The 27,403-nt window shown below is 37.6% G+C and overlaps 1 protein-coding gene across 4 annotated transcripts in view; it reads right to left on the bottom strand.

Moving 5' to 3' along the window:
• Positions 1–27,403, bottom strand: part of Usp25 (ubiquitin specific peptidase 25) — a 106,059-nt gene that overhangs the window by 34,591 nt on the left and 44,065 nt on the right. For all 4 annotated transcript variants that reach the window (XM_075957085.1, XM_075957166.1, XM_075957247.1 and 1 more), the window contains 9 exons: positions 27,000–27,086; positions 21,140–21,277; positions 16,929–17,005; positions 9,803–9,876; positions 6,944–7,092; positions 5,659–5,786; positions 5,239–5,334; positions 3,629–3,790; positions 2,864–3,090 (listed from right to left, as the gene is read on the bottom strand). In XM_075957085.1, the coding sequence (XP_075813200.1) occupies positions 2,864–3,090; positions 3,629–3,790; positions 5,239–5,334; positions 5,659–5,786; positions 6,944–7,092; positions 9,803–9,876; positions 16,929–17,005; positions 21,140–21,277; positions 27,000–27,086 (1,138 nt within the window). The remainder of the gene's footprint in view (positions 1–2,863; positions 3,091–3,628; positions 3,791–5,238; positions 5,335–5,658; positions 5,787–6,943; positions 7,093–9,802; positions 9,877–16,928; positions 17,006–21,139; positions 21,278–26,999; positions 27,087–27,403) is intronic.

Genomic DNA, 27,403 nt, shown 5'->3' with positions numbered 1-27,403 from the left:
TAACTATCATTGGAGTCCTTGTGAAATAAAGTCAAAAGTACCAAAAATAGGACTCATCAAGGAAATATGCAGTTTCAGGAAAATTAAACTGCACTCAAGCATTCAATAAGCTTTCAAGGGATGCTAACCCACCACCCCATACATACACACATGGTACTGGAGATTTTTCTAGAAAAAAATCCACTATGAGCTTGCGTACATATAAGTAACTGAAACACTAAAGTAACCCAGGGAAAGGACTCTAACTTTCTCCACCTCTATTTCTACTTCTCTAGAAAAGAATCCTATAAAACTAAAGACTGGGTGTTCCTAGCTACATTATTTCAGAATTTCAAAATCTTAATAAATGACTGTATCAATACTTCTAAATACCATATAATCACAACATACTATTAATTGGTTGAAGAGAACCAAGAAGAAGCCAGAAAAAAATATCAAAAAATATTAATAACTTCAAACTCCGGAAAGCATTACTTTAACCTGGTAGAAAATTAAAAAAAAACATAAAAACATTACATCAACCCCCTGTGAACACCTAAAATTTTAATCAGCACTACAAAACAAAAAAGAGGGGTGCTACAGAGATGACTCACTGGTTAAGAGCACTGGTAGCTCTTTCAGAAGATGTGAGTTCAATTCCCAGCACCCACATACACGGCAGGTCACAACCATCTCTAACTGTAATCCTAAGGGCATCTGAAGCCCATTTCTGGCCTCCAGAGGCACTGTACACAGGGATGTACCAAAATATATGGAAACAAAATACACACACACACATACACAAATTAAAGGAAAATAACCAACAAAACAAAACAAAAAGCAGATAAAGGTCAAATGTCAAACTGGCAAAATAGAGTCTATGGCATGCACTATGGGCAAAAATATTAATGTTTCAAATAGAGTACACTGCCTTTTCAGAAATAAGAATTAGAAAATGCTTAATATAAAATATAGGCAAATAAACTACTTCACAACTTGTTACAGGAAATAAATAATGTATATAATACTTTCAGCATTTCAGTTTGTGTATATATTAAATTGTCCAAAATGTTTACAAAATAGAATAATGAGATAAATAATACATTTTTAAAAATATGAAAATTCAATGTACTTATAATTAAGGGAAAGCAAATCAAGACACAGAAATGGCATTTATGACCTACCAGACTACTCCAGAAAAAAGTAAATCCAGGATTTGGGAATTTTCTGAGAGTACCCTCTCACATAGAACTATTTTAAAACAGGCATAATTTTAAAACATACAAACCTTAACTAAAAAATGCTATCTTAAAAACATACTCTATTTATTGAAAAATATTATGTTCATATTATATATTTATATACATGCATATATATGTAGAAGGCCAACAATGGATATTAAATACATTATTCCTGTACATTGGGATATAACACAACAGTTTCAAAACCAAAGCTGGTATGCTGTATCAGTAGGAATTAAAGACAAAAACAAGGATCTGAAGTGAATCAGTCTCTCCTTGTCCACCGCATGGTATACACACTTCTTATGCCATGAATGTTCCTCATGCTCGTCTATCTAAATTGACAGAGGGTGAACTCATCATCTTTTCTTCCTCTTCCAAGTAGGGAGCCACCAATTTGTATTTACAAAAGCTTATTTTACTTAGTTATTTATGCTACTGTGAACTAAAGGGACCAATGAGATTTCTCTCTCAGGTCTGTGATCATTAACCTCCATGTGCCTGTTGTCACTGAATAATATTTCAAATTTTTCATTTCTTTTTTCCCTTGATTCAGTAACTTACTGTCAAATGTTTATTAGCACCTACCATTTGCCAAGTCCAGAAGAAAATTATCCAACACTTATTATAGCATTCAATAAACACTATGCTTAATTAATGTTAGCAAATTCTAATATTAACATTATTTTCTATGTATATGTACAACATTAAGATAAGCTCTCTAGTTACTGAGGCTAACAGTACAACTATTGACTCTATTAAGCTGCGACTGTTCTTTAGTCACACTTACCATAGGAGTCAATTTGACATATACAGTAAGACACCTAGGGCAATGAAGGCTGTTTAATGTGATTTCATCCTTTTACTATAAATAATAGTTTCGAGTTAGTAGGGTATATTTTGACAAGTAAAAAACTATAACTTACCATGAAATATTAAAGTTAAAAAGTATATTTTAACAGAAAAAGATATGAGTTCAAAATAAAATTTCTTTCAAGAAAGACAAGTCAGCACTACGGTATGGATGCATTCATGTACAATGGCTCCTGCACAGAAAATCCTTATTTTTCTTATTTTCCTGCATAGTCCCTGAAAATTGTACATACTGGCATTGGGTTCACGGATCATTTCTGCAAATCTGTTAGACCAGATTTAAGAATTAAAAGTCTAAGGTTGGAGATGGGACTCAGCATCTCTGGCACAAAGATGCCTCCAGGCTCAATCTTAAGTACAATTTAGGAAAAAGCAAACAAAAATGAAAACTAGCTTCTTAAATTTTTACACCTAGACATTAACAGTCATCCCCTTTTCACTATGCGGACATCACTAAGTACAAATTTTGAGGCTCTGTGCCATTTCACCAATGGAGTAGCTGCAAAGGCAAAGCCAGTTTGATACAAATTTAGATACTCCACTGCAAATCAGACCATCTGTTATATCATTAATCAGCTAAGGAATCTGGGGAAGCCCTTTCAGTCCCTGTGAATCCGACACTCACTGCATAAAATTGGAGAGTCACATCAGTTTCTCACACAGAAAATCTTTTCATAAAAGATTGAAAAAATACTAGTGTTTAAATATGAAACCCAGAGGTATCTGACGTCATCTGAAGTGACAGTAACACACTAGGAGAAGCTTCTTACCTCGTGTGTCATTTTCTATTTCTGTCCTCCAGCGATGTAAACAGCTCTCTAGCACAGACAGTTCCTCTTCTGTTATGTGCCTTGGTGCTGGATGCATGGGTAAATCTGGAGGTATCCGAGACTGAGTGAATGGTTTGTGTATCACTGTCCTCAGTGACAGGGCAGCACCTGCTGCAGGTGCTGAGCTGGGCGGTTCTGAAGCAGGGGTTCCCTGCTGTTCTGGTGGGCTGTGTATTTAAAGAAGGCATTACTGATTAAACTTCCAGCACTAGGAAAGACTAGGCCAGACACAGAAGATAGCATCAGAGTCTCTAGTAATTTCAAGAGGAAGTGGTCTTAAGAACAGATCTAAAATCCTTAGTGCTTGAAGACTTAAGTCTCACAAGGATGAAATTGTGAGTCTAAAGTAAGATTGTCTTTCTGTTTTTAAATGAGAAAACTAATGCATGCTCTAGTTAAAGATCTCTTGCTAATACCGAGCTAGAGTCACAGAAACAAATTCTACTCTGAATTGCTTTACATATGATAAAATGTTTAAAATCTACAGACCACAACATTGCAAAGAATAAATCTGAATGGAAAAAAGTTTATGAGAATTCCAATTGATAACTATAGATCTACTGAAATAATAAAAGAATAATCTTCTAAGTGAGTTTATTTTTAGAAGGGTTGTTGAAGTCACAGCGCGCACACTTGATCAAACCCTGCCCGGATGTGTTCCAGGTCACAGTCAGCCCAGCAGCACGCTGTGTGTGGAAACGTTACCTTGATGAAGACTGGGATGGTATGGAGCCACTAGCTGAGGAACTAGCATCAATATCATCAACCGGAGAGGTGCAAACAGGTTTACTCGAGGCAAATTCCAAGGCATACTGTAGAACATCTACCAAGGGGAATCTTTTGGGACCGGAACCATAGCTTAAATATCTGTTAATAAAATATACCAATGTTTTATCTATATCATCAGCAATATGTTTTTAAGCAAGTCTTATAAAATGAAACAACACAAATAAGTCAGAAATGAAACTTGCTTTCTAAGGAAGAAGATGAAACTGAATATACATTAAAGAAATGCACTAAATGTTCTCGAAAGAAAGGACAGCAGAACTGATCAAAATGGAGAGCTGTGGGTACAGCTGTACCTAAGACACTGTTCTAAACTGTGGATCAGGGGAAGATGCCATTCTAAACTGTGGATTAGGGGAAGATGCCGTTCTGAACTGGGTCAGGGGAAGATGCCATTCTAAACTGTGGATTAGGGGAAGATGCCGTTCTGAACTGGGTCAGGGGAAGATGCCGTTCTAGACTGTGGATTAGGGGAAGATGCCGTTCTGAACTGGGTCAGGGGAAGATGCCGTTCTAGACTGTGGATTAGGGGAAGATGCCGTTCTGAACTGTGGATCAGGGGAAGATAACGTTCTAGACTGTGGATTAGGGGAAGATGCCGTTCTGAACTGTGGATCAGGGGAAGATGCCGTTCTAAACTGAATCAGGGGAAGATGCTGTTCTAAACTGTGGATCAGTGAGAAGACGCCGTTCTGAACTATAGATCAGTGAGAAGATGCCGTTCTAAACTATGGATCAGTGGGAAGACAACCTGTTGGACCATCTGCAAATGTTCTCTTTGAATTCTACACTGATCTCAGCTTCAAAGTAGTGGCTTTTACCATTATTTACTTTGTGAGCACTTTTCATACATATGAACCTTATGAGAATAAAACCTACTGGAAATATACATATTCACTCAACAATTTGTTATTAGTGTGAAGATTAAAAGCAAATGGGAGGAACTCAAATAGTTGTAGCTAACCAACTATTTATACACCGCATTTCAGCCTGTGGACTTATCAGGCTGCATGACACCCACATTCTACATTTCATAAGGTTTCCTAACAAATAATGCAGTACTGTGGATGTAGCAACATCTGCACACACAGCCACTCACTTGGAGTACTCAAGAGCACTGGCTCTAGCCACGCGCCTATGAGCTGCCTAACCTCCCCTCACTGCCTAACTTATTCCTGAGTGACGCTGCTGTATGACGTTTGGGAGACCAAAGAGGCTAGTGTTTGAATCTTCTCTTTTACCTGCCATTCTTTTCAACACAAAGTAAATCTCATGCTCTGTGCTAGAGTCCTTTAGATCCATTTATAGCATCAGGGGAACAAGCTGATGATAATCACATATTTTAATTTCAATTTCTAAAATAAGCCTTTAAAGCCTATTAAAGATGCAAGCTAGTTTCTAAAATAATTAATCAAACTTCAAATCATATAAGTTTAAGTTATAAGTTACCCAGAGCATACTAAAAATTAAAAATTTTGATAATCACCAGACACATAATTTCCTATCATAACTACATAAAAGTTAAATACCTCTCTAATCTTTGTTGTAATACTGTGAGGTAATCTTTAAGTCTTTTGATCTCTTCACGTTTAATTCTTGTTATTTCTCTGTTTCTGTGCATATACCTATCAAGGAAAAAATTAGCAATCATTAGTATTTCCAAATAACTTGGAAGCAGGTATGGTGTTAAGTCTAATTATTACTATAAAGGGTCAATTGAAATTTTATAAGATATCATATGTAAAACACAAAAATATTTTAACATTCCAATCTGCCTTTATAACTACATATTTATAAAAGAAATGAACATATTCCCATGAAAAATAGCAAGCTATCATGTATCAATGAGGCTTCGACTGAAGGAAATAACATCACATAGTTACCACAGAGTTACCCTTCCCTTACTCACTGAGAGGTTGCAAAACTGTAACATTCTCTTTAAACCATACCTGTCCAGATATAAAACTTGGGGAAATTCTAATTTATTGTGAATTTTTTCTGGTCTTCCCAATGCTTGATTAAATTCAAATCTTGACAGTTCAAATGTTAGCACAGGAGGCAGCTCAGTAAACCAATGCTGAAAGGAAACACAACAAATACTGAGATCACCCTGTTTTCCCCATTGCGCTTTTTCAGAAGAGGATACACCACTGCTGTGACGTCACGGTCTGACACCATGGAGAAAGGAGTACAGCTAATTCCTTACAGCTAATGTCTTTTTAAAAGGTTTTCGTAACCTTGGGAAACCCAATGGTGGGTCTGATGTGTAAGAGGACAGAGGGAAACCTTATCTCTATACTGCTCTTCTTCCACAATTGTTTACATTAGAAATCCCAGCCAGAAGAGAAGGACAGTTTCCATTAAGACTCAAGAGCTCTGCCTTCTTCAGTCTTCTGCTGAGTGACACTTCCTGAAATCGACCCGCTTGTCATATCCCATGACTTGACTCAGAGGGAAAATTACTTGTCTGGCACTATTGCTCACTGTTCTCACCCTGAAATTGGGAAAACATTATCTTCCTATTTTGTTTTGATTTTTCTCTTTTTTCTTCACGTTTTTATCTTGAGCCTTACAACTATACATTATACTAATTTATGAAAAAGATTTGCCATTAGCAGATAAAGTTTATGTTTGTAAAACTCTATTTATAAAATTTAAACACAAACTATGTTTAATGTGTTAAATTTCTTGCTGCTCTGAGCCAGTGTCCCCACTCACTTACACATACACATGTGAGATTCAACGAACCTTCAAAAAAGTTGTTTTCATGTAAACCTCAAGATTTACAAAAGCCTATTATTTGTTTCAATGGTGAAGGTTTACATTCAAGCAAACCGATACAGAAATGTAAAATAATGGACCAAAGATTTAAGCTGTTTATTTTTATAAGCCCTGTAATAAGGTGCTGTTAAAGGGAATTCCAGAGTCACAAAAATGGCACCACACACACCTCAGTAAGTGTGCATGATCTTAAATCTGAACCTTAACAGGAATATGATCTAAATATAATCTATCATAGATTATATTCTGTACAATATAATTGTGTAGAATGTAATATAACATAGATTATATCTGTACAGCTTTCACAATTTACATCTAATTATTGTAATTAAATGCAAACATTTTTGAATATTTTCTCCATCATTAGCAGCTACGTAATTAGAACCTTAAATATGCACTGGGCCATTTAAAAGAAAATGGGAGGTAAGAGGACAATGAAAATGCTGAACTCACCTCTTGACCTGATTTTCCTGAATTATCTGAATGTAAGGATTCAATCTCTCCTTCAATCATCGCAGCTTCTAGGCACTCATGCAGGTCTTTGAACCCGTTGACCTGAAGTGGATACTGACCAAACATTTCAGTGTTTTCAAATTTTTTTCCTATAGAATGGTTGGAGAAGTTAATTAATGTTCCTCAATTTGGATTATCAGCTACTAAAGGTAACTGTATATATGGGTCCTTTCCTGAATCTACAAGAGCATCAATCACTGTGCTCCAGAGAATAATGGATGAGTAGAGCTTTCCTCCACACACACACATGAACCCATATATATTTTATATATAATATATATGTATATGTGTATATGTATGCATACATGTGACAATTGGTTAGTAAATATTTCCCACTGGCTAATACATATACACGAGTGTATTCATTCACACTTAGTCACAGATAGTAATTGTAACTCACATGTATATAAGCTCTTAAGACACTGCTGACACTGGATGTGTGTGTATATACACATGTGTATGTATGTGTGTATGGCCCTTCTGATATGAGATTCTCCTCTGTATGCTGTAAATATGCTTTATTACCATTGGTTAATAAAGAAGCAGCTTCAGCCTATGGCAGGACAGAATAAAACCAGGTGGGAACTCCAAACAGAGATATAGAGAAAGAGTAGGCAGAGTCAAGGAGATGCCATATGGCTACTGAAGGAGGATGTTGGAACCTTTCTGGTAGGCCACCACCTTGTGGTGATACATAGGTTAATAGAAATAGATTAATTTAAGATATAAGAATTGGTTAATAAGAAGCCTGAGCTAAAAGGCCAAACACTGTTTGTAATTAGTATACTTTTCTGTGTAATTATTCAGGTCTGGGCAGCCAGGAAACAAACAAGCAGCCTCCGCTTACACCACCCTTCCATATTTTATGATGAAAAGAATAGGGAAGGGTATAAATGGATAGAGCCAATGAAGTCTGAAGCTCATACACAGAGGGAAATATGCCATTCTAAAAAAAAATTTAAGATGCTGGAATTAAATTAAATTCAGAATTTTGGTAGATTTTATGGCTTCAAAATAATTCCATGAAAATTTGAAAGATGTTTCTTAGATAATGAAGAGACAAATAAGTAAATAAATAAAATTTTAGGCTTGAAATGAGTAGGGAAATGAAAATCGCCCCTAAGGAAAATGGAGGGAGGCCAGTGTCATTGTCCAGGTGAGGTTACCAAGGCAGGGACATGAAGCTCACTTCTCAAGTCCTCCCATTATGCCAGCATCTAGGTTTCTGTGCATCACTGAAAATTCAGGACACATCTCAACTCCTGCTGTGAACGTCTTACTCAGCAGCACTCAGGTGCGCAGTCCATGGAGAGCAAGGTGAAGAGTAAGAGTCATGGAGACTCTCCACACAATCCATGGAGAGTCCGGGAGTTGGAGTCAGATGGAATGGGAGATAGAGTGATCTCGAACACTAGGAGGAAAGGTGAATGTGAAGACAAAAGACCTGACAGGAGCAAAGGCAGGCCATTGGAATAGAAGCTTTCCAAATGCTGAGGATGCTTTGCAGGAAAAATACATTAATAAAGTAACAGAAAATTGCCTGCAAGGAACCACAGGTATGAAACAGGGGAGGATGAGAAATGAAACATGGTAGGACAGTGACTTGAATGATGTTCATTGTAACACACACAGTTCAGATAGAAATGTATTTAAGCTACATCAATTAGCACAATATCTAGGAAACAACTTCCTAATACTAAGTGTCAAAATGAATTAACATTTCATGATGAAGGATCGTACCAGATGGATATGCTCTGAAGGGTACTGTAGTACCCAATCCCAGCATGCTTAGACCGACTTCCTGATTTACACAGTGCTACTTCAGATAAATCAGAAGGGCAAATTAAACAACCTGATTTTGTGTGCTAAATAATTGTTTAGCATTTGAAGAAAAATGCAGTTACCTCACTGTAACCTTTAAATGCCTAATATGCAGTTTGTGTCTGCCTTATTCAGGCCATTACAGAAAGACAACGCTTTGAACTATGTGAAAAATCCCCTGACATTTTGGAATTTTTCTCAGAAGTTTATAGCTTGAGAATCAAATATTTGAAAAACATTATTTAGTGAGCCTGATATCTTTCCTTTTTTAAAAATCAAACAGAAATTTAAGAGGCCTAAGTTTTAAAAAACATGCAGCCTACGATGAGTAGAAGTACTCTTAGCCAATATTCAAAAGCAAAATACTTTCATTTCTTGAACATGAGTAAGGATGTTACAATCACTCTGACTTGCTAAATTCAAACTTCACCAAGTGACCATCAAACCAAGGTGGTCATTCAACTCCAGCACAGATTACAAGTTCCACACCTGAACTGCCTGAGGCCGTAAGCATTTTCAGATTTGGGAGCATTTCTAATTATGGAATGTCTGTGGACACCTGGTTCAGTTCCTGCCCCTCTGCCATCTCCCTCTCTTTTCCTCGAGGAGCTCAGGACGGAAGCCTGTCCTGTACACTTGCACTCTTGTGCTGAGTTATTCCCTATCCTGGCTTGAGCATCTCTTTTCGTCAAATCCAGAAAGACACCTGGTAAAAAGCCATAGGCTTTTAGGATCATCTCAGTTCTCTCTAATTCACATTCGGAAGTTCTCAGCATCTCAAAGGCCTTTCATTGAAAGAAGTATTATGATAAACGAAGTGCAGTGTGAACATACACTGTAGTTAGGTCTGTGCAAAAGATTAGTAGGAAGGGGGCAGAAGAGTAGATCCAGTTACAAATAAAGAGTACCAACAAACACACTCAAAAGAGCCAAGGAACAGCAGCATCTTGAGGTAATAAAATAAACAAGCAACCATACCTTCAAGCACTCCCACGGCTAGGAATCTTCCGTAGAACAACTCTACCATAGGGTTCTTTGGCTTCTCTTCATCCCTAAAGCATGTTTAAAAGATAGAAATATGCTTATAACTTTCAGATCTATAAATAATTGAGAAAACATAAAAAGAACCATTAAAAAGAACAATATATGACGAGATGGTAATATTCACATGGTTATCACGCACACAGCTCTGTTATTTATTGTGTCACCTTGGGCAAAGTACTTAAATTTATTCTTCAATTTCTTTACCTGTCAGCTAAGGATAATTACAGTAATTGAGCTGGCAGGATGGAGATGAGGGCTGAATGAGTTACTGCTTGGGACCAGCTCAGAAGAGAAGTCAGCTACGCTCAGGAGGTGCTTGCTCTTCCTAGGACCACTGTACATGCCATCTCATACTTTTAAGCCTGTATAATACTGGCCTTATTGGGAAGAGAAAGGAATGCTTCATCCTAAAAGATTTCTGAGAAAAAAACAACTCATTTCCCACATTCACCCACTAAAGTAGACAGGAAAGATACCTGCAAGTGCCACAGTGAGGAGACCGAAGACCCTGGGTCTGAAGTGGAGCCTATGAGATTTTGCCTTTTTGTTTGAAGGAAGCAAGGAAAATCGGCAGGTTTTACTTTGTAAAAGATTTATTTATTTTATACGCATTGGTGATTTTGTCTTCATATGTGTCTCTGTGAGGGTATTGGATCCCGTGGAACTAGAGTCACAGACAGTTGATAGCTGCCATGTGGGAGCTGGGAATCGAACCCTGATCCTCTGGAAGAGCATTAGTGCTCTTAATCGCTGAGCCATCTCTCCAGCCCCTACTTTGTCTTCTTTAGAACTTATATTATACACCTCCAAAAGACACTATTTAACCTGGTCTGTATGAAACTTTGCTGTGCTCACAACTGTATAAAGGATTTTTTTTGATTTTTGTGTTTAAATTTATAAATCTGACTTATTCAGACTGATTTTTAAAGTGGTAGACAAACATCACTCTCTTGCTCAGTTTTACAAAGGTCATCACAGATCCTTAGAGCATGTAAAGCTCACCAGGCCTTACAGTAATCCCATCTTGCATGTCCTTCAGTTTCTTTGCATTTGACAACTTGATGTCTCATACATAAATGACCTATGACTTTTCCATGATTAATTTAATTTCAATTAATGTGTCTTCATGTTTCATCTATGTTTTATGAAGTATCAGAACTCCCATTTATTAGAAGCTGAATAATATGCTATTGTTTCATTCATTCATTATCAATGAACATTTTGCCACTGGGTATACAGTTTTTTATCAACAGGGTATATGAATACTGCTTCAGACTGTTTTTAAAGCATTGAAACACATGCCTACAAATCAAGATGCATTTTTAATCTTTTGAAGAACAACCAAACTATGCTGTGCAGCTGATATACTATTTCATGTACATATATCAGCACTGCACAGAGGTCCTGATTTCACATTACCTGGTTTGATAGTAGCCACCTCGGGCTGTGAAGTGTTCCCACTCACTCTACAATAAGGCAAGTTATAGAACTTGCTATCACGTGTGGTTATTGCAAGTTTATACCTAAGGGAATTTCCTGCTCACCTGCAGCCCTGGGTAAACAGAGAACAGGGTCCGTTACTTATACACACTGGGGACATGTGAGGATATAGTGTAAGTCACTAGTTTGAGGGTTGCTGTCATCAATACAATTATATAGCCCCAGCAGTTAAATTATATCTGACTATAAAAATTGAGGTGTCTATACAATACAAAAACTTAATCTTTGGGAATATTCCTAATAAAGAATTTTCTAAACTGTGACAACAAAGGGTTCTGGAGACTCACTTGATATGGGGAAAACATCCAAAAAGTGACAATTGTGATTCTTTGGGTGTAATTACTAATAGGAATCAGCATTTCCATAGAGGAAACCTATGTTATCTAGGCCTTGATCCTTCCCGATCACACAAATTAACTCTTGGGAAGAATATTGACCTATCTGATGCCTTTTGGTTTGATAACTTTGCAGAAGCAACTAGTTGCAACTGGCTCTGCTAATTCTGAACTCTAATCACTTATTTTCAAAGCACCTGTGAGAATTCTGGCGCACTCTGCACTGAAGGATACCACATCTTTCCTGAAGGTATCAGGCATGGACATTTCAGAACTGTCTACTCTGGACTTCTTTGCATCTTCCCAGACACCCTTCACTCTGAATCACAGATCATGAACCCTAGAAATGTGCTGTGGTTACATCAATAGAAACAGGGGAAAGCAGAACTGAAAAAAAGTTAAGAAGCAATGAAAAGTCCTATTATAAGAGACACAACTCTCTCTTGCATGAAAATAGAAGAAGCTGAGTCTATTACCAATGTCAAAGACAAAAGAAACTTCACTGCAGAAAACATTAAGAGTAACCTTCCTCTATATACGTCTACTCCAACTTTGAAGGCACAGCAGAAGTTTTGCCTCAAAATGGGCACAGCAAAGTGACTCAAATCAGCTGAACTCACAACCAGAGAGAACTAAGAATTACTGAGAAGCAAATGAGGATAGTTCCAGGAAAATTTAAGATTTAGATAAAAAAGGAATCAAAAGGACTTTCTTCTAAAAATTTTAGAAAAAAAACAAACAGTTATAAATGGAGAGTGGAAGGTGGAAGATTATGGATAAAAGGTGATTGAGCAGTGTAGTGTAGGATATCCTTTATGATGTTTACCTGAGAGGAGAAAGTAGGAATTCAAGAGTAACACTTCTAAGCACTGAGAGAACCTTCTAGAACAATGGTTAATGCAGGGAGGTAAAAAGACTGCTTAATTCTGATGACTTTATGTTCAGCTGCCTCTGGGCATTAGAAGGCTAACAAAGAAAGGGCAAGAAACATGCACTTTTCTCAAAAAGAAACAAACTCTCAGGGAACAGAGCCACAGAGGCGCCCACTCTTGGGTCTTCCTGGACCAGAGTGTAGACGGAGCACACCTGTTAAACCCAGTGAGTGGGAAGAAAGTAGAGGGGACGGACAATTCGGATATCCTAACTCAGGTATCACTAATCTTCATTGTGAGGAAACAATCAAGATGTCACTGGAGGAATCAGAACAACAGCAAATGTAAGGGGCACAGAGTAACTGACCAGGAAACATGCACTCGGTCCTTCAAGCAGTCCTGGCTCTGTATAAAGCAGATGCTAGCAAAACGCTACAATCTAACTCAAGCCCTCTGTTGATTTTATTTCTGCTGCTGCTGCTGTAAAACACCCCAGCCAAAAAGAAGCTTTGGCTTATTTGGCTTATAATTCCAAGTAACATTCCGTCATCTGAGAACATTCACCAAGGCAGGAGCTTGAGATTGCTGGTCACACTACAACCACAGTCAGGACCATAGGAAAACTAACGCACTCATGCTGCCTGCTCATGTCAGCTAGCTTTCATCACTGCTACACAATTTAGGGCTCAATCCATGGGATGGTGCTGCCCACATTCAGGGTAGGTCTTCATATCTCAGTTAACAGGACGACCGCCCACAGATAGGCTCAGAGACCAATGTGATTTAGATAACTCCTCATTTGAAGTGCTCTAAGAACTAAGTCTTAGAACTTAGAACTAAGTTTTAAATGGTAGACATTTAAAACTAACCATCATCACTTTCTAAAAGAAGAGATGTGACAGACACATACACACACATACAATGTATGCATGCATGTGACTGAACTCAAAGATATATGACACCCCAAAAGACATAGCATGAAGAGGCTGCAGAGATGACTCAGTGGTTAGGATGGCTTTTTTCTCCTGCACAAGACCCAGGTTTGTTTCTCAGCATCTCTATGGCAGCTAACAATGATCTGTAGTTCCAGTCTCAGAGTTTCAACAATATCTTTTGGCATCCACAGGCACTAGGTGCATACATGGTACACATCCATTCAGCCAAAACATCCATCCACATAAATAAGTCATTTAGAAAAAGGTTATAGCATTAAGAAATATATTCAGGACTGGGGACCCACACCAAAAGTAATCTCAGAATAGTACTGCAAAGGTATCTTCACTGGATGCAGGCTTTGGGTCTCAAAAGCATCAAGAGCAGATTCAGTGCTGAAGTTTGAATAGGAAGTTGTGGGCAACTAACTAAATGAAGCTAAGATGAAGACAGAAAGCAGCCTTGAAGGACAGGGTTTGGTTAGAGGCCTTTGCAGCTACTATACTGGAAAACACATTGCTTGATGGAGTAAGGTCATTGGTTAAGTAATAAACTGCTTGGCCTCATAGGTTAAAACATAGGTGGGAGGAGTAAACAGAACAGAATGCTGGGATGAAGAGGAAGTGAGCTCAGACTCGACAGCTCTGCTCTCTAGAGCAGAGACGCCATGCTCCTCTCTCCAGGGCAGAGATGCAATAGCTCTGCTCTCTGAGACACACGCGATGAAGCTCCGACCCAGGATGGACATAGGCTAGAATCTTCCTGGTAAGCGCACCTAGCGGTGCTACATAGATGATTAGAAATGGGCTAAATTAATATGTGAGAATTAGCCTAGAAGAGGCTAGATAGAAATGGGACAAGCAGTGTTTAAAAGAATACAGTTTCCATGTAATTATTTTGGGCATAAGCTAGCCAGGCGGCTGGGGTGCCGGGGACGTAACCCCACCACTCTTATTACTACAATTGCTAGAACGTTCTCCATCAGAAAGGAGGGCTGATGGGCAATAAATGATCTCAAAAGGAAAATGCACCCTCTGATTTAACCGGTAGCCAATGGCATAAACTTACAACAAGCTAAAAAGAAATCAGCTATCAAATGCCTTTCTATGATGGAGATAATTTGTTCCCTCAAATAGTACACAATTGGTGCTAAATTCATTTTATTTTTATTTTGGGTTTTTTTTGCTTTAATCAGTTGCATGTTTTATTATTATTATACATAATAATATTGAATATTCTTTTATTAATTTTTGGTAATTTAATGTTTATGTAATGAATGTTGCATTTCGTTCTCATTCCTCTCATTTCTTTTCCTCTCCCACTGAAGTGCTTCTTCCTAGTAAGCCCCACCCTACTTTCATGGCATCGTTTTGTGTGACCCACTGGGGATAATTACGGTGCCTTGTAAGAGAATAAGAGTTGTTTATTAGAGAATGAGTGACTTGCCCTCTTCGTAACAAGTGTTAGGAGGTAAACATTCCTCAGTATGGGGTGGGGAGTCGATTTCCACACCAGATCCACAATGCAGTGTGGCTGAGTCCACTTGTGCGCAGACAACCAGAACACTGAGCTCCTAAGAGCAAAGGCACAGCCAGGTTAAAAAAAAAATGCCTTTTTACTGGAGAGCTCCCTATCTCTGGAATTCCCATTTGGTTTCCTCCTTCTTTCATGATGCCCCCTGAACCTTGAAGGAGGCAGTATAGCTGTCCCATTTAGTGCTCCACACTCCAACTTCTCTATTTCTTAGTGCACTACTCAGCTAATCACAACTTATGGCCAAAGGACACTTCTCTCATTAAACTTTGGCACTGTACTGTAAAGTAAGGCCTTAGTAAGATTCTGTCAGCTTGGTTTACGTTCACAGACAGTGGTCTACAAGTAACTCACTAGTCATTCTGAAGAACTAAAGCCAATAGGGCTTTCTCAGCTTAGGTTTTATCCTAAATTTCTGCCATTATTCTGCCAACAACACAAGTCAGAATCGCACAAAATTAAGAGATTAATACTGCAGGGTAAAAATGACAAGGTAACATGCTGGTGCTAGCTCTGTGTGTGTGTGTGTGTGTGTGTATGCGTGTACGTTGTATGTGTCTTAATATTCCTCTGAAATCTAAAATCCAGGCATGCTCAGCTCAATATCTGAGGTGCTAAGAGAATTAAGTGAAAGAACACAGCCCAAAGATGAGGACCCCAGCAAGCTCTGTACAGGTACAGATTACTATGGAGCCCACAAAAACTAAAAAGATGGGACATATTTTTTTAATTAATTGACTTGTGTACACAAGGCCAAATAATCTGATTTCTGGGTATAACTCCTGTGAATTTTTCCTTAAAAGATCAATTAAATGTCATTTAGAAAAAAATTCCCTTGGATTTTGACAGCAAATTGGAGGGTTGAATGTTTAAGTACATCTCTGATAGATAATGATATAGCAGCCTATTTAAATTAATGGCAAACCATGTTATAGTGGCCTTTACATAACAATAAGGCTGAAAGTATTTTAAAATTAAAAAAAAGAAAAAGATGAAAGATACTTGGGAAAATTGGAAGAAGGAAGGAGGTAATAATTTTGATCCTAGGATTTCTTGCCTGTGTTCTACATATTGTTTAGTGCACGCTGCAGATTTCACAATAGCCTTTGGCAGCAATCTAAATGGCTGGGCTTCAACAAAATACATAAAGGTGCAGTTGGAGAAGTGGCTTGGCAGTCAACATTGCTTGCTGCTCTCGCAGAGAACCTGGCTTTCCTTTCTAGCACACACGCGGTGGCTGAGGACCACCCCAGCATAGGCTCCAGGTGATCCCTTCGTTTGCCTCCTCAGGCAGCAGACACATAATGTGGCACACAGATAAACATGCAGGCAAAGCACCCACAAGGGGACAAATAGTTGATATAAAAAGAGTGGCCTCAGGAGACTGAGCAAACTCCACTCCAATGAGAGAGCCTCTTTTTAAACAGTAGGTGAATGGCACCTGAGAAACAACACACAGCGCTGAACTGCCACTGTCCCTACAAATAACTGTGAAACGGTCAGGCATCTGTGCTTACACCCAGTTTACAGAATGGGCAGCATGAATGTGGAGGGGAGTGTTCGTCCTGTCCTCAGGAAAGGACTTTACGATGAGGTAAGGTCTTTCAAATTCATGCCCAGCTAACCCCCTTCTTCCTCATGAAAAGTTGAACCCAGGAAGAACACAGGGCTGTAAGATTGGTAACCTTAGGAATCTCACACCAGATCTGATGGGAGAAACTGGCAGCTACCGGAAATGTGCTACCTTATCTTCCAAACAGCCTTTTAATAATACAGGTAACACTAGGACTCCCAAAAGTTTCTCTCACTTGCATGTTTGAACTGCACCCAGAGAACAAAAATGATTCTCATTTATTGACTTTAAATATCTTAATATCAGTGACTTACGTTTCCTCTTCAGCTTTCATTTGAAAGGCGTCTTCTAACCAATCTAACAACTTGTGTGTAAACTCACTCACATCTTGCTGTGGAGAGAAAAAGGGTCAGTTGGTTGATATTTGAACCTACCAATAAACATACTAGATGCTGCAAAATAAAACATAGCCAGACACTATTCACAAAAGAATCATGAGATGTGTCCCATAAAATGCAATAAATTTTCATAATTTAACCAGGACAAAAAAACCCCAATGTTTTAAAAAGTATTAAAATCACAAGGTTTCATTTTAGGAAACACACACACACATAAAATATAACAAATGAATTTTTGAAAAATATTAGTTATTTCCTCCCTGTATACTTGTAATGAGTCCATGAAATGAAAGACTTCCTTTTACCAAAAGACTCTCTGTTTTATACAAAACTATCATCACCTCTTTCTCCTAAAAAAAAAAAAGACTATTGTTTTTGACAAATGTTTAACTCATACAATTTTTAATCCATACCCACTTTTATCAAGATATTTATTAACTTTTACAGGTAGTAAGCCCAATTATTTAGTCTACAATCCTTAAACCCCAAATGAATTTTACATTCAGAAATAGCTAAATAATACCTTTTGTCATACCTTTGTTTGGTATTGACCCCTAACAAAAAGTAGTAGGGTAAGTAGTGGCCCACGTAATTACTACCACCACTTATATAATGTTTGGAAGATAGAAGAATAGGTTTAAAAAAGAAAGACCAGTTCATGGCATCAAGACTCGATAGATGAAGCCACATAGGTAATTTACCAAAACTAAAGGAGCCTCAAGAATAAAGTAATTGCATTTTTTCCCAAGTAGTGCTTAGCTCAATGAATTCACCTATAAAATGTTGATGTTAAGGTGTAGGAAGAACAAGCAGCTCTAGTACCAAAAAGCTAAACAGGACTGGTCTCAGCACAAAAGTCTCTATTGTATATATTTGTATCACCTTGAGCAAAATAGCAGCAAAAAAATTTACACAGTCAGGGTTCCCTGCCCTGTGGAAAGTCCAAAGTCCTCCCCCCTCCATCCTTGTCTAGGAAGGAGAACATACAAACTGGCTAGGCTCCCACAAAGCCAGAACATAAAGTAGGATCAAAACCCAGTGCCATTGTCCTTGGCTTCTCAGCAGCCCTCATTGTCCGGCATATTCAGAGAGTCCGGTTTTATCCCATGCTTTTTCAGTCACAGTCCAGCTGGAAATTTTTTTTCAATTAAAAATAAATAAATAAATGAATGAAAATTTACGCAAAACCTACAAAAGCAATTTTAAATGAATATGGGTCTTTGTGGAAATTGCTAATAATCTTATGGTGAATTTGAATTAGATAAAAGAGTGCCCTAACTCCACTAATGGCCAGTAGAACACAGAACAAAAGAAGGCAGTTAACACAAATGAAGACAGGCAGAATCAAAACTAGCCTTCTAGGGCTATAGGGTCAAACAAAACCAGAAAATGGTGGATGTAGGAAGATACTCCTATCAGAGAGCACGTGGCTCTACCCGCATCTTCATTCTAAACCCTTGGCCTCCACATATATTAATAATTTTCTATTGTTCCTGAGCCATATGATTAATTTGTAAACATTTTAAACAATTTTATTCTTCGTGAAGACTGTAACTAAAAGGAACCATCAATGTTTCCTACTTATGACAAGTCTTCGAGAGAACTATTCCATGTCTTTTATGTATTATGTAATCAATCTAAAATTTACAATTACACAACAAAGTTTTAGCAAAGTTCAGTAGGATAAACAAGGGAGGTTGATATGGGAGTGTCATATATCAATCTGTTGATTTCATTGGTTAAGCAATAAAGAAACTGCTTGGCCCTGATAGGTTAAAACATAGGTGGGAGGAGTAAACAGAACAGAATGCTGGGAGGAAGAGGAAGTGAGCTCAGAGACGCCATGCTACCCTATCCAGATGCAATAGCTTTGCTCTCTGAGACACACGCGATGAAGCTCCGACCCAGGATGGACATAGGCTAGAATCTTCCTGGTAAGCGCACCTAGCTGTGCTATACAGATGATTAGAAATGGGCTAAATTAATATGTGAGAATTAGCCTAGAAGAGGCCAGATAGAAATGGGCCAAGCAGTGTTTAAAAGAATACAGTTTGTGTGTTGTTATTTCGGGGCATAAGCTAGCCAGGCAGCCAGGGTGCTGGGGACGCAGTCCCGCCGCTCCTATTACAACAGGAGGTCCTTAACAATCCACATTTAAACTATAAGAAAAGTATGACTAAAACCGACAGGACTGCCATTCAACAAAGAATCGCCCATAAAATTGTTTCACAGTTCAAAACACGACATATTCTGGGAGAATATGAAAGAAACACAAGTACAAAATACCAAGCCAGGATGTGGAGGCGTATACCTTAAATTACAGCACTTGGGAGGCAGGTGCAGGTAGCTTCCCTGTGAGTTCGAGGCCAATCTGGTCTACAGAACAAGTTTCAGGGCAGGCTCTAAAGCTACAAAGAAAAATCCTGTCTCAAAACAAACTAACAAAAACAAAAACAAAAAAACCTAATCACAATATTCATGTGACTTGGATACACATTAAATTAACTCACTAATGTAAATGTCAGAAAATCACACCTGTACCAAAGTAACTAATGTGCATCTACCTTTAAAGACATTTAGAGAAAAAGAAGCAACAAAGATAAAACTAGTCAGTACACGCAAAGGAAAGTTATTCACACTACAGCATTCAGAAGCACAGAACAGCATGGTAGCAAGCACTGTCCATCAGGACTTTCACTCTTCGGGAAGAGTTCCACACATACCCCAGCTTTAATAGGAAAGATACCAAAAGATCAACAGGCTTCTGTAGAAAGAAGGGGGAAAAATAAATGTGGAAAGCAGAGAAGAAAACATGAAAGAATAGAAGAGAGCTTGTGCAAAAATAATTTTATACAAAGAGCAACTAGAGAGGACAGCCACGTATGCACTAGAAGGCTATAGCAATAAGTTAATAAATGAATACAATATATTTGGAACCAGAAGCAGGCTTCTAGAGCTGATCATGTGGGGAATATTATTTTATTTCTTTAGCTTGTGTTAGTATTGCTGCAACGAGAAAGAGTAAGTGAGGAAGCAGAATAGATGGAACATATGGAAAGCTCTGGGCTGCTTTGGGAAAACATTTAAAAAAGGAAAACGCCACAACAGCAAATGCTGCTGTAAGTATTTTGTGTTTGCGTATATTTTCTAAACAACTTAAACATTAAGAAAAATCCGGAAAACAGAAACACATTTTTTTCTTCTGAATCCTGCTCTAAATTTTTATTTTATGAATCCATGTAAAACAGAGGTCCCTGTCCAACAGGCAGTGACTCTGATGTTCCCTGTGTCATCGACACCCCTTTGAGGCTGCAGAATCTCCAACATTTATTACATTTTACAACTACATGTCCTCCTGTGTGTGCTCTGAATCTGTCTGACCTCTCAAGTAGCAATGCTGGGTTATAGACATCGCTTGTTCCTGTGTAAGAAATCATCTGAAATACTCTTTTTGGCAAATGTTAACTAAAAGGAACTATGAAAAATAATAAAAGCAAGAAAAATGGCAGAAGCAATGTTTTTTCAAACCCCTTATAGGTAATACAGGAAAACTGACACCTATTTGCAAAGGCGGGACATGACAATCACATATACTATATTGCATTGGGTTATCACAAGTTCATTAAAATTGTTAATTATAGGACATGGAGAGATGACTCAGTAGTTAAGAGAACTATCTACTCTTCCAGAGGATCCAGATTCAACTCCCAGGAACCACATGGTGGCTCACAACCATCTGTGCCTCCAGTTCCAGGGGATCTAATGTCCTCCTGTAGCTTGCAGGAACGCCGGGTACTCACACAGTACAGACACATATATGCAAGACAAACTCCCATACACATAAAATCTTTTAAACGTATGAATATTCTTAATTTTGTTCATTGTTTTCCCTTGGCAATGCCCATCATTCTATAACTTACATTCATTTACCTTTATACCTTCAACATAGTCACTTTTTGCTCTGTTTAAATGTTTTCCAAAACATAAAATAATGATTTCAATGTCTTCAAGTTATTATTAATAAAGTTGAGTAATGTCATCGTAAATCAGCAGACACACTTGGAAAAGTGTCACAAAGATCCAGAAGATTATATGGAAATAATCAGTTAAAAGGGACAGGAGGCTACCTGCTGTGAGTCATTGGATTTGAAGGCATCCTTCAGAATCTCAACTGCTCTAGATGGGTCAACATATTTCCTCTTGGTACCAACCAGAAGTGCAAAGAGATACCTCAGTTCCCGCATAAAAGGCAAATTCAGATGTTCCTACAGACAGAAAAGAAAAATAAAAATAAAAACAGCATTCCCAGTGAAATCAGGAAACTTTTTACTGGTCAACAGATACTTCACAGGAACTAGGAAGTAAGTGACATCTATTAGGACAAATCTGGCACTCCGACGCATTGAAAGAGCGCTAGCTACAAAACCCAAAGGAGTTAAGAGTCACAACCGAGGACCTTAGGCTAGCCTCACCGTTTCTGCATAAATAACACATAATCATAGCAAATTATGTCACTACCCAGCCAAGAATAGCCACCTCATTTAAGTCTCCTCATTATAATCTTCCCATTCATCAGGGTGCAGCTGCTGCTGACAAGAGGAAGCAGAAGAGCCAACACAGTTCAGTGGGAGCTCAGTGCATCTCATGCACCATCTGAGTGCTGTACTCCAAACGCCCATCTAAACCAAGGACCTTCTCATCTCTGAGTGCTTTAGACCCCTCCAAGTCAACAGGGTCTCCAGATTCTTATCTACTGGATTGAGTGCCTTTGACGACAGACCACAACTGTCACTTCTCATACAAGGACTCTAATTATTTAACTAATGTTAGCCTGTGTCTAATCCTTACTTAATGACCTAATAAACACTAACACCTACTTATACATACTACCTTATATCTTATTAATAAAATTATTTCATTTAATCATTTTGTAAATTATAAGATTTAGTATGAATTCATTGTAATTACTGTAATTTGTCAATTTAAATTTTTAATATATATGTTATCATAATCACTAATCAGACAAAGCCCTAACATGAAATCTTAATTTTATTCTCTCTAGGATTACACATTTCTCAAACATTTCCATATCCCGTCTCTTTTATTGGTACAAAAAGCAAGTATTCAATTCTTAGTGGTTGATTACACTAAACCTTCTGGGGAAAAATAATTTTATTCATTTATTTTAATCAAAAAACATTAAAAGTCATGAAATGTATGTCACTTAGTGAAATGCTTTAGGGCAGCAAATCAGAAAAATCAGTTTCCATAATAGTCTTTATAACAATAATTTTAACATAAACCTTAAAGATACTATTTAAATAAGGGAAGGTTTTTTTTTCATGATCGACATTACTATAGAACTATCAATACAGATAATGTTATATAACTGATGTTCAGAATAACAATCTACATAAAAGTCCTTGTTCTCTCAATGCACTAAAAAGGGAACTCTAAGAAACAGGAAAGAAAACAAAGCCTTATCATTTAACACACACACTATTGAAGCATTCTCACATAAACTAATTCTAAAATGAAACTTGTAAGCTATAAAGAACTGCAAAAAACACTTATTTAAATATCTATTTCATAAACAGTAATAAGATTAAAGACAAAATAAATACATAAAAATTAATCTATCCCATCTTTAACTTTTTCTACAACTGCCCTATATAGGTAAGTTTTAACAGCATAAACATTATTAATTTTAATCTATACAACAATTTCACCAAATACCCTGTTTCTTGATATCCACTTCGTCATTATCTCTCAGTCCATGACAAACGAGGATAGTTCTTATTAAATATAGGAATAATTTTTTTTTAACTCACAGAGATCCACCTCCCTCTGCCTCTGCCTCCCAAGTGCTCAGATTAAAGATGTGCACCACGACTGCCTGGCACAATATTTTTTTTCAACTAAGGAAAATTCTGCCAAGATTATTTGGAAAGCAAAATATTATGAAATATCTGTCCCTGTCAATACCTGAAGCTAGAATCTGACTATCAAAAGGTATAGTATTATATAATAAAACAGAGCAACTATTTCACTTGACTAAATTATAAAAATAAGAGCACACATAAAAATTATTCAAACACTACTTTTTGAAACAGGGTTGGCGTGGCATAATTAATGCACAATATATACATAATTAAAAAATACACAATTTCCCAAGCTTCTTGTATGCATTATTACCATCAAGATAGCAAACATATTTATTCACCACACCCCAAAATGCGGCCACTCCCTAGTCATCTCAGCTAACAGCAGTCATGTTGCATTTTCTGGACATTTATATGAATGGAGTCATCCTCTAGGTATTTGCTTTAGACTGGTTTTGTGCAATCAGTATACTTTTTAAGTGCTCCATCTACATGTTTGTGCACACTTGTAATTTGATACAACTTGCTGTGTAGCATTATATCGTAGATTAAATGCAACATATTTATCTAATAGTCTCTGCTTCTGTTGCTGGATACAATGGTGTAGGAATTTTTGTGGAGACACATACTTTCATTTGTTTCATAAAAACCTGGTGGGGCTTGTAATATTCTAAACTCAAAGAATATCTGTAGTGGGAGATGAAAGCAGTCATTATCTCTCAAATAACAATTAGCCTGCATACTAAACTTATAGTTCAAATAAGTGAGCATATATTTCTAGACAAACCAACTCTATCTAAAATAAAATCTAGATTTTTAAGAGAGCCCTGCCTCTTATTATAACGCACAAAGTATTTGTGGGAAGCCTTATTTATCTAAAAAGATATTCTTAGCAGTGCATGCAAATGGCATCTCTGTAATATGATTAAACCAATCTCAGGTGTAGTCTGTATCCTAATACTTTGGATTTCAAGTTCATAGTAACAGTAAACATGTCATGAGTTTAATGTAAATTCACTATTAAGAGAAATGGCAAATGTTATATTTACACCTTTAAGACAGAAAATATCTTTCATTATCTCAAGTGAATTTAGCATGAAGCAGTGATTGACTATTACCCATAATTGCAACACTGGCTTTAAAGGCATTGAGCACATTGTTTCCTGCTATTACATGGCATATTAAAGACCTTTATTTATCAAACTTTCGGCAAATTATCACAATATTTTTCTGCATAAGGGTCTTTCAAAGAATAGAAATGGTAACTCTCCTTTCAGCGCAAGAAATAAACTTCTCTAGCATGTGCTCACTACACTTTCCTCTAGCATGCACTCATTACACACTCCTCTTACACACTCCTCTAGCATGCGCTCATTACACACTCCTCTAGCATGAGCTCATTACACACTCCTCTTACACACTCCTCTAGCATGCATTCATTACACACTCCTCCAGCATGCACTCATTACACACTCCTCTTACACACTCCTCTAGCATGCATTCATTACACACTCCTCTTACACACTTCTCCAGCATGCACTCATTACACACTCCTCTAGCATGCATTCATTACACACTCCTCTTACACACTCCTCTAGTATGCATTCATTACGCACTCCTCTTACACACTTCTCTAGCATGCACTCATTACACACTCCTCTAGCATGCATTCATTACACACTCCTCTTACACACTTCTCTAGCATGCACTCATTACACACTCCTCTAGCATGCATTCATTACACACTCCTCTTACACACTCCTCTAGCATGCATTCATTACACACTCCTCCAGCATGCACTCATTACACACTCCTCTTACACACTCCTCTAGCATGCATTCATTACACACTCCTCTTACACACTTCTCCAGCATGCACTCATTACACACTCCTCTAGCATGCATTCATTACACACTCCTCTTACACACTCCTCTAGTATGCATTCATTACGCACTCCTCTTACACACTTCTCTAGCATGCACTCATTACACACTCCTCTAGCATGCATTCATTACACACTCCTCTTACACACTTCTCTAGCATGCACTCATTACACACTCCTCTAGCATGCATTCATTACACACTCCTCTTACACACTCCTCTAGCATGCATTCATTACACACTCCTCCAGCATGCACTCATTACACACTCCTCTAGCATGAGCTCATTACACACTCCTCTAGCATGAGCTCATTACACACTCCTCTTACACACTCCTCCAGCATGCACTCATTACACACTCCTCTAGCATGAGCTCATTACACACTCCTCTAGCATGAGCTCATTACACACTCCTCTTACACACTCCTCCAGCATGCACTCATTACACACTCCTCTAGCATGCACTCATTACACACTCCTCTTACACACTCCTCTAGCATGAGCTCATTACACACTCCTCCAGCATGAGCTCATTACACACTCCTCCAGCATGAGCTCATTACACACTCCTCCAGCATGAGCTCATTACACACTCCTCCAGCATGAGCTCATTACACACTCCTCCAGCATGAGCTCATTACACACTCCTCTAGCATGCACTCATTACACACTCCTCTAGCATGCACTCATTACACACTCCTCTAGCATGCACTCATTACACACTCCTCTTACACACTCCTCCAGCATGCACTCATTACACACTCCTCCAGCATGCGCTCAATACACACTCCTCTAGCACGCGCTCATTACATATTCCTCCAGCATGCATTCATTATGCACTCAGTGAGCATAGCTGAGTATCCTAAGGACTTCACAATTTGGTTTTATTCAAACTATGAAAATCAAGAGATTGAAGTTCTATGAAATAGTAAAATGAAAGAAACAAAAGGTAAGCACAGCACACATAAATACACAGTTGGAAGTAATTCTAACTAAAGGCATGTAAATTATATATGCCTTCTACTGAGACATGAGAAGGGTGAACTGATGATACTAAAGTGATACAGAGAGGTTGCAGTCCAAACTCCCGTATAAAGACTCTTATACTTGAAGAAGTTTGTGTAATTTCTCTAGCAGTATGAGGTTGTTAAACTGCCTTGATTCCCTTTTAAGAAGTAGTTGTTCTTTAGCCTGACCCAGCCCAAAGATTGCAGTCTAAAAGTTGGCTGTACTACAGGTTTTATTTCTTCTGGTGTGCATTATAAATGTTTCATGTATTTGCAGAAAAAGTGGTTTAAAATATTAAACACTAAAAAGATAATGCAGCTTAATAATTTATCACTGTAACAATGGGTCACACAAAGTTCAGTACATCACTGAAACACAAAACGTCACCTTCTTTGCTCTGCAGCCTGTTGCCTTAAGGCCACCAGCCCCTCATAGATGGCCTGATACTTGCACCAAAGCACATCATCTTGCCCCCACAATGCTTTTCTTCCACTAAGTATTTGCATGCAAATCAGTTCAATTTTTATTAAAATTAAAATTATAATTTATAAAAATCAAAATTTTTCCTTAAAAATAGCCAATAATATTGTATAACAGAAACTTTTATAAGGACTTTGCGAGTTCATCTTATTTAATCTCCTCAGCATCTCTAGGAAATAATCACAATCACTGTCTACAATACAGAAAAGAAAATTCAGAAAGAAATATGACTTGCTTTAGGACCATAACTAAATTCAAGCATCAGACCTTGGAATCTACTCTCATCAACCTCAAACGGCCTACCACTAACTTCCAACACAGAAGGGATAGCTTTGTCCTGAAACACAGCACATAACTGAGTTTCAAAGGATTCTTCTGGATGATCAACAGAAAAGAAATGCTGAGACTGACAATAGTTTTAGGGAGTCAGTTAAGGAAAGACCTTACATTGTAACATGCAGCCTACAGATGGATTATAGCTTGACAGCACATGGGTGAGGGGTCCCTAACTGGCCACATAAAAGTGGTATGCTATGGTGACACACGGACAAAGAAAATTCACATTTATGACGTGGAGAAAAGAGGAAGGAAGTTACTGTAATAGAAATTAATGTCATGACATTAAAATTTGAACAGTTTCAGGTTTGATGAAGTAAGTAAGTGCTTCCAAAATTCTTTTAAAAAAAGACTATAAAAATTAAAAGTACTCGACTTTAAAAATCTTTTATAATTTTACCTTTTGGTTTCGGGGTAAATCTTGAGCGTTTGATGGAGGCTTGTAATTCAGAACTAATCTTCTAAATTCCAAAAGATTGAATAATGACTGAAAAAGAATAATTTAAGATATCTAAGTGAAATTTCTGTCAATGGAATTGTGACTATCACTGTTACCAAGACTCATTCTTGATAATTCTACTAGTTACATAAGGAATTGTGGCAATTATCAAAAGAATGCCTATTTTCTCCCTGAGAACAGCCTACTTATGTTTTAAAATAGTATTCTCATTTTTAAAATATTTTTGAATGTAGGTTGAAGGGAATTGAACCCAAGGCCTTGTGCATGCAAGGCAAGTGCCCTGGCTAGTATGCATATCCAATACCAAAATATTATTCTTCCTAACTCACATTTATCCTACATGC

Source organism: Microtus pennsylvanicus, chromosome 1, assembly GCF_037038515.1.
Source record: "Microtus pennsylvanicus isolate mMicPen1 chromosome 1, mMicPen1.hap1, whole genome shotgun sequence".
Classification (NCBI taxonomy): domain Eukaryota; kingdom Metazoa; phylum Chordata; class Mammalia; order Rodentia; family Cricetidae; genus Microtus; species Microtus pennsylvanicus.
This window is presented reverse-complemented; position numbering and strand designations above follow the sequence as displayed.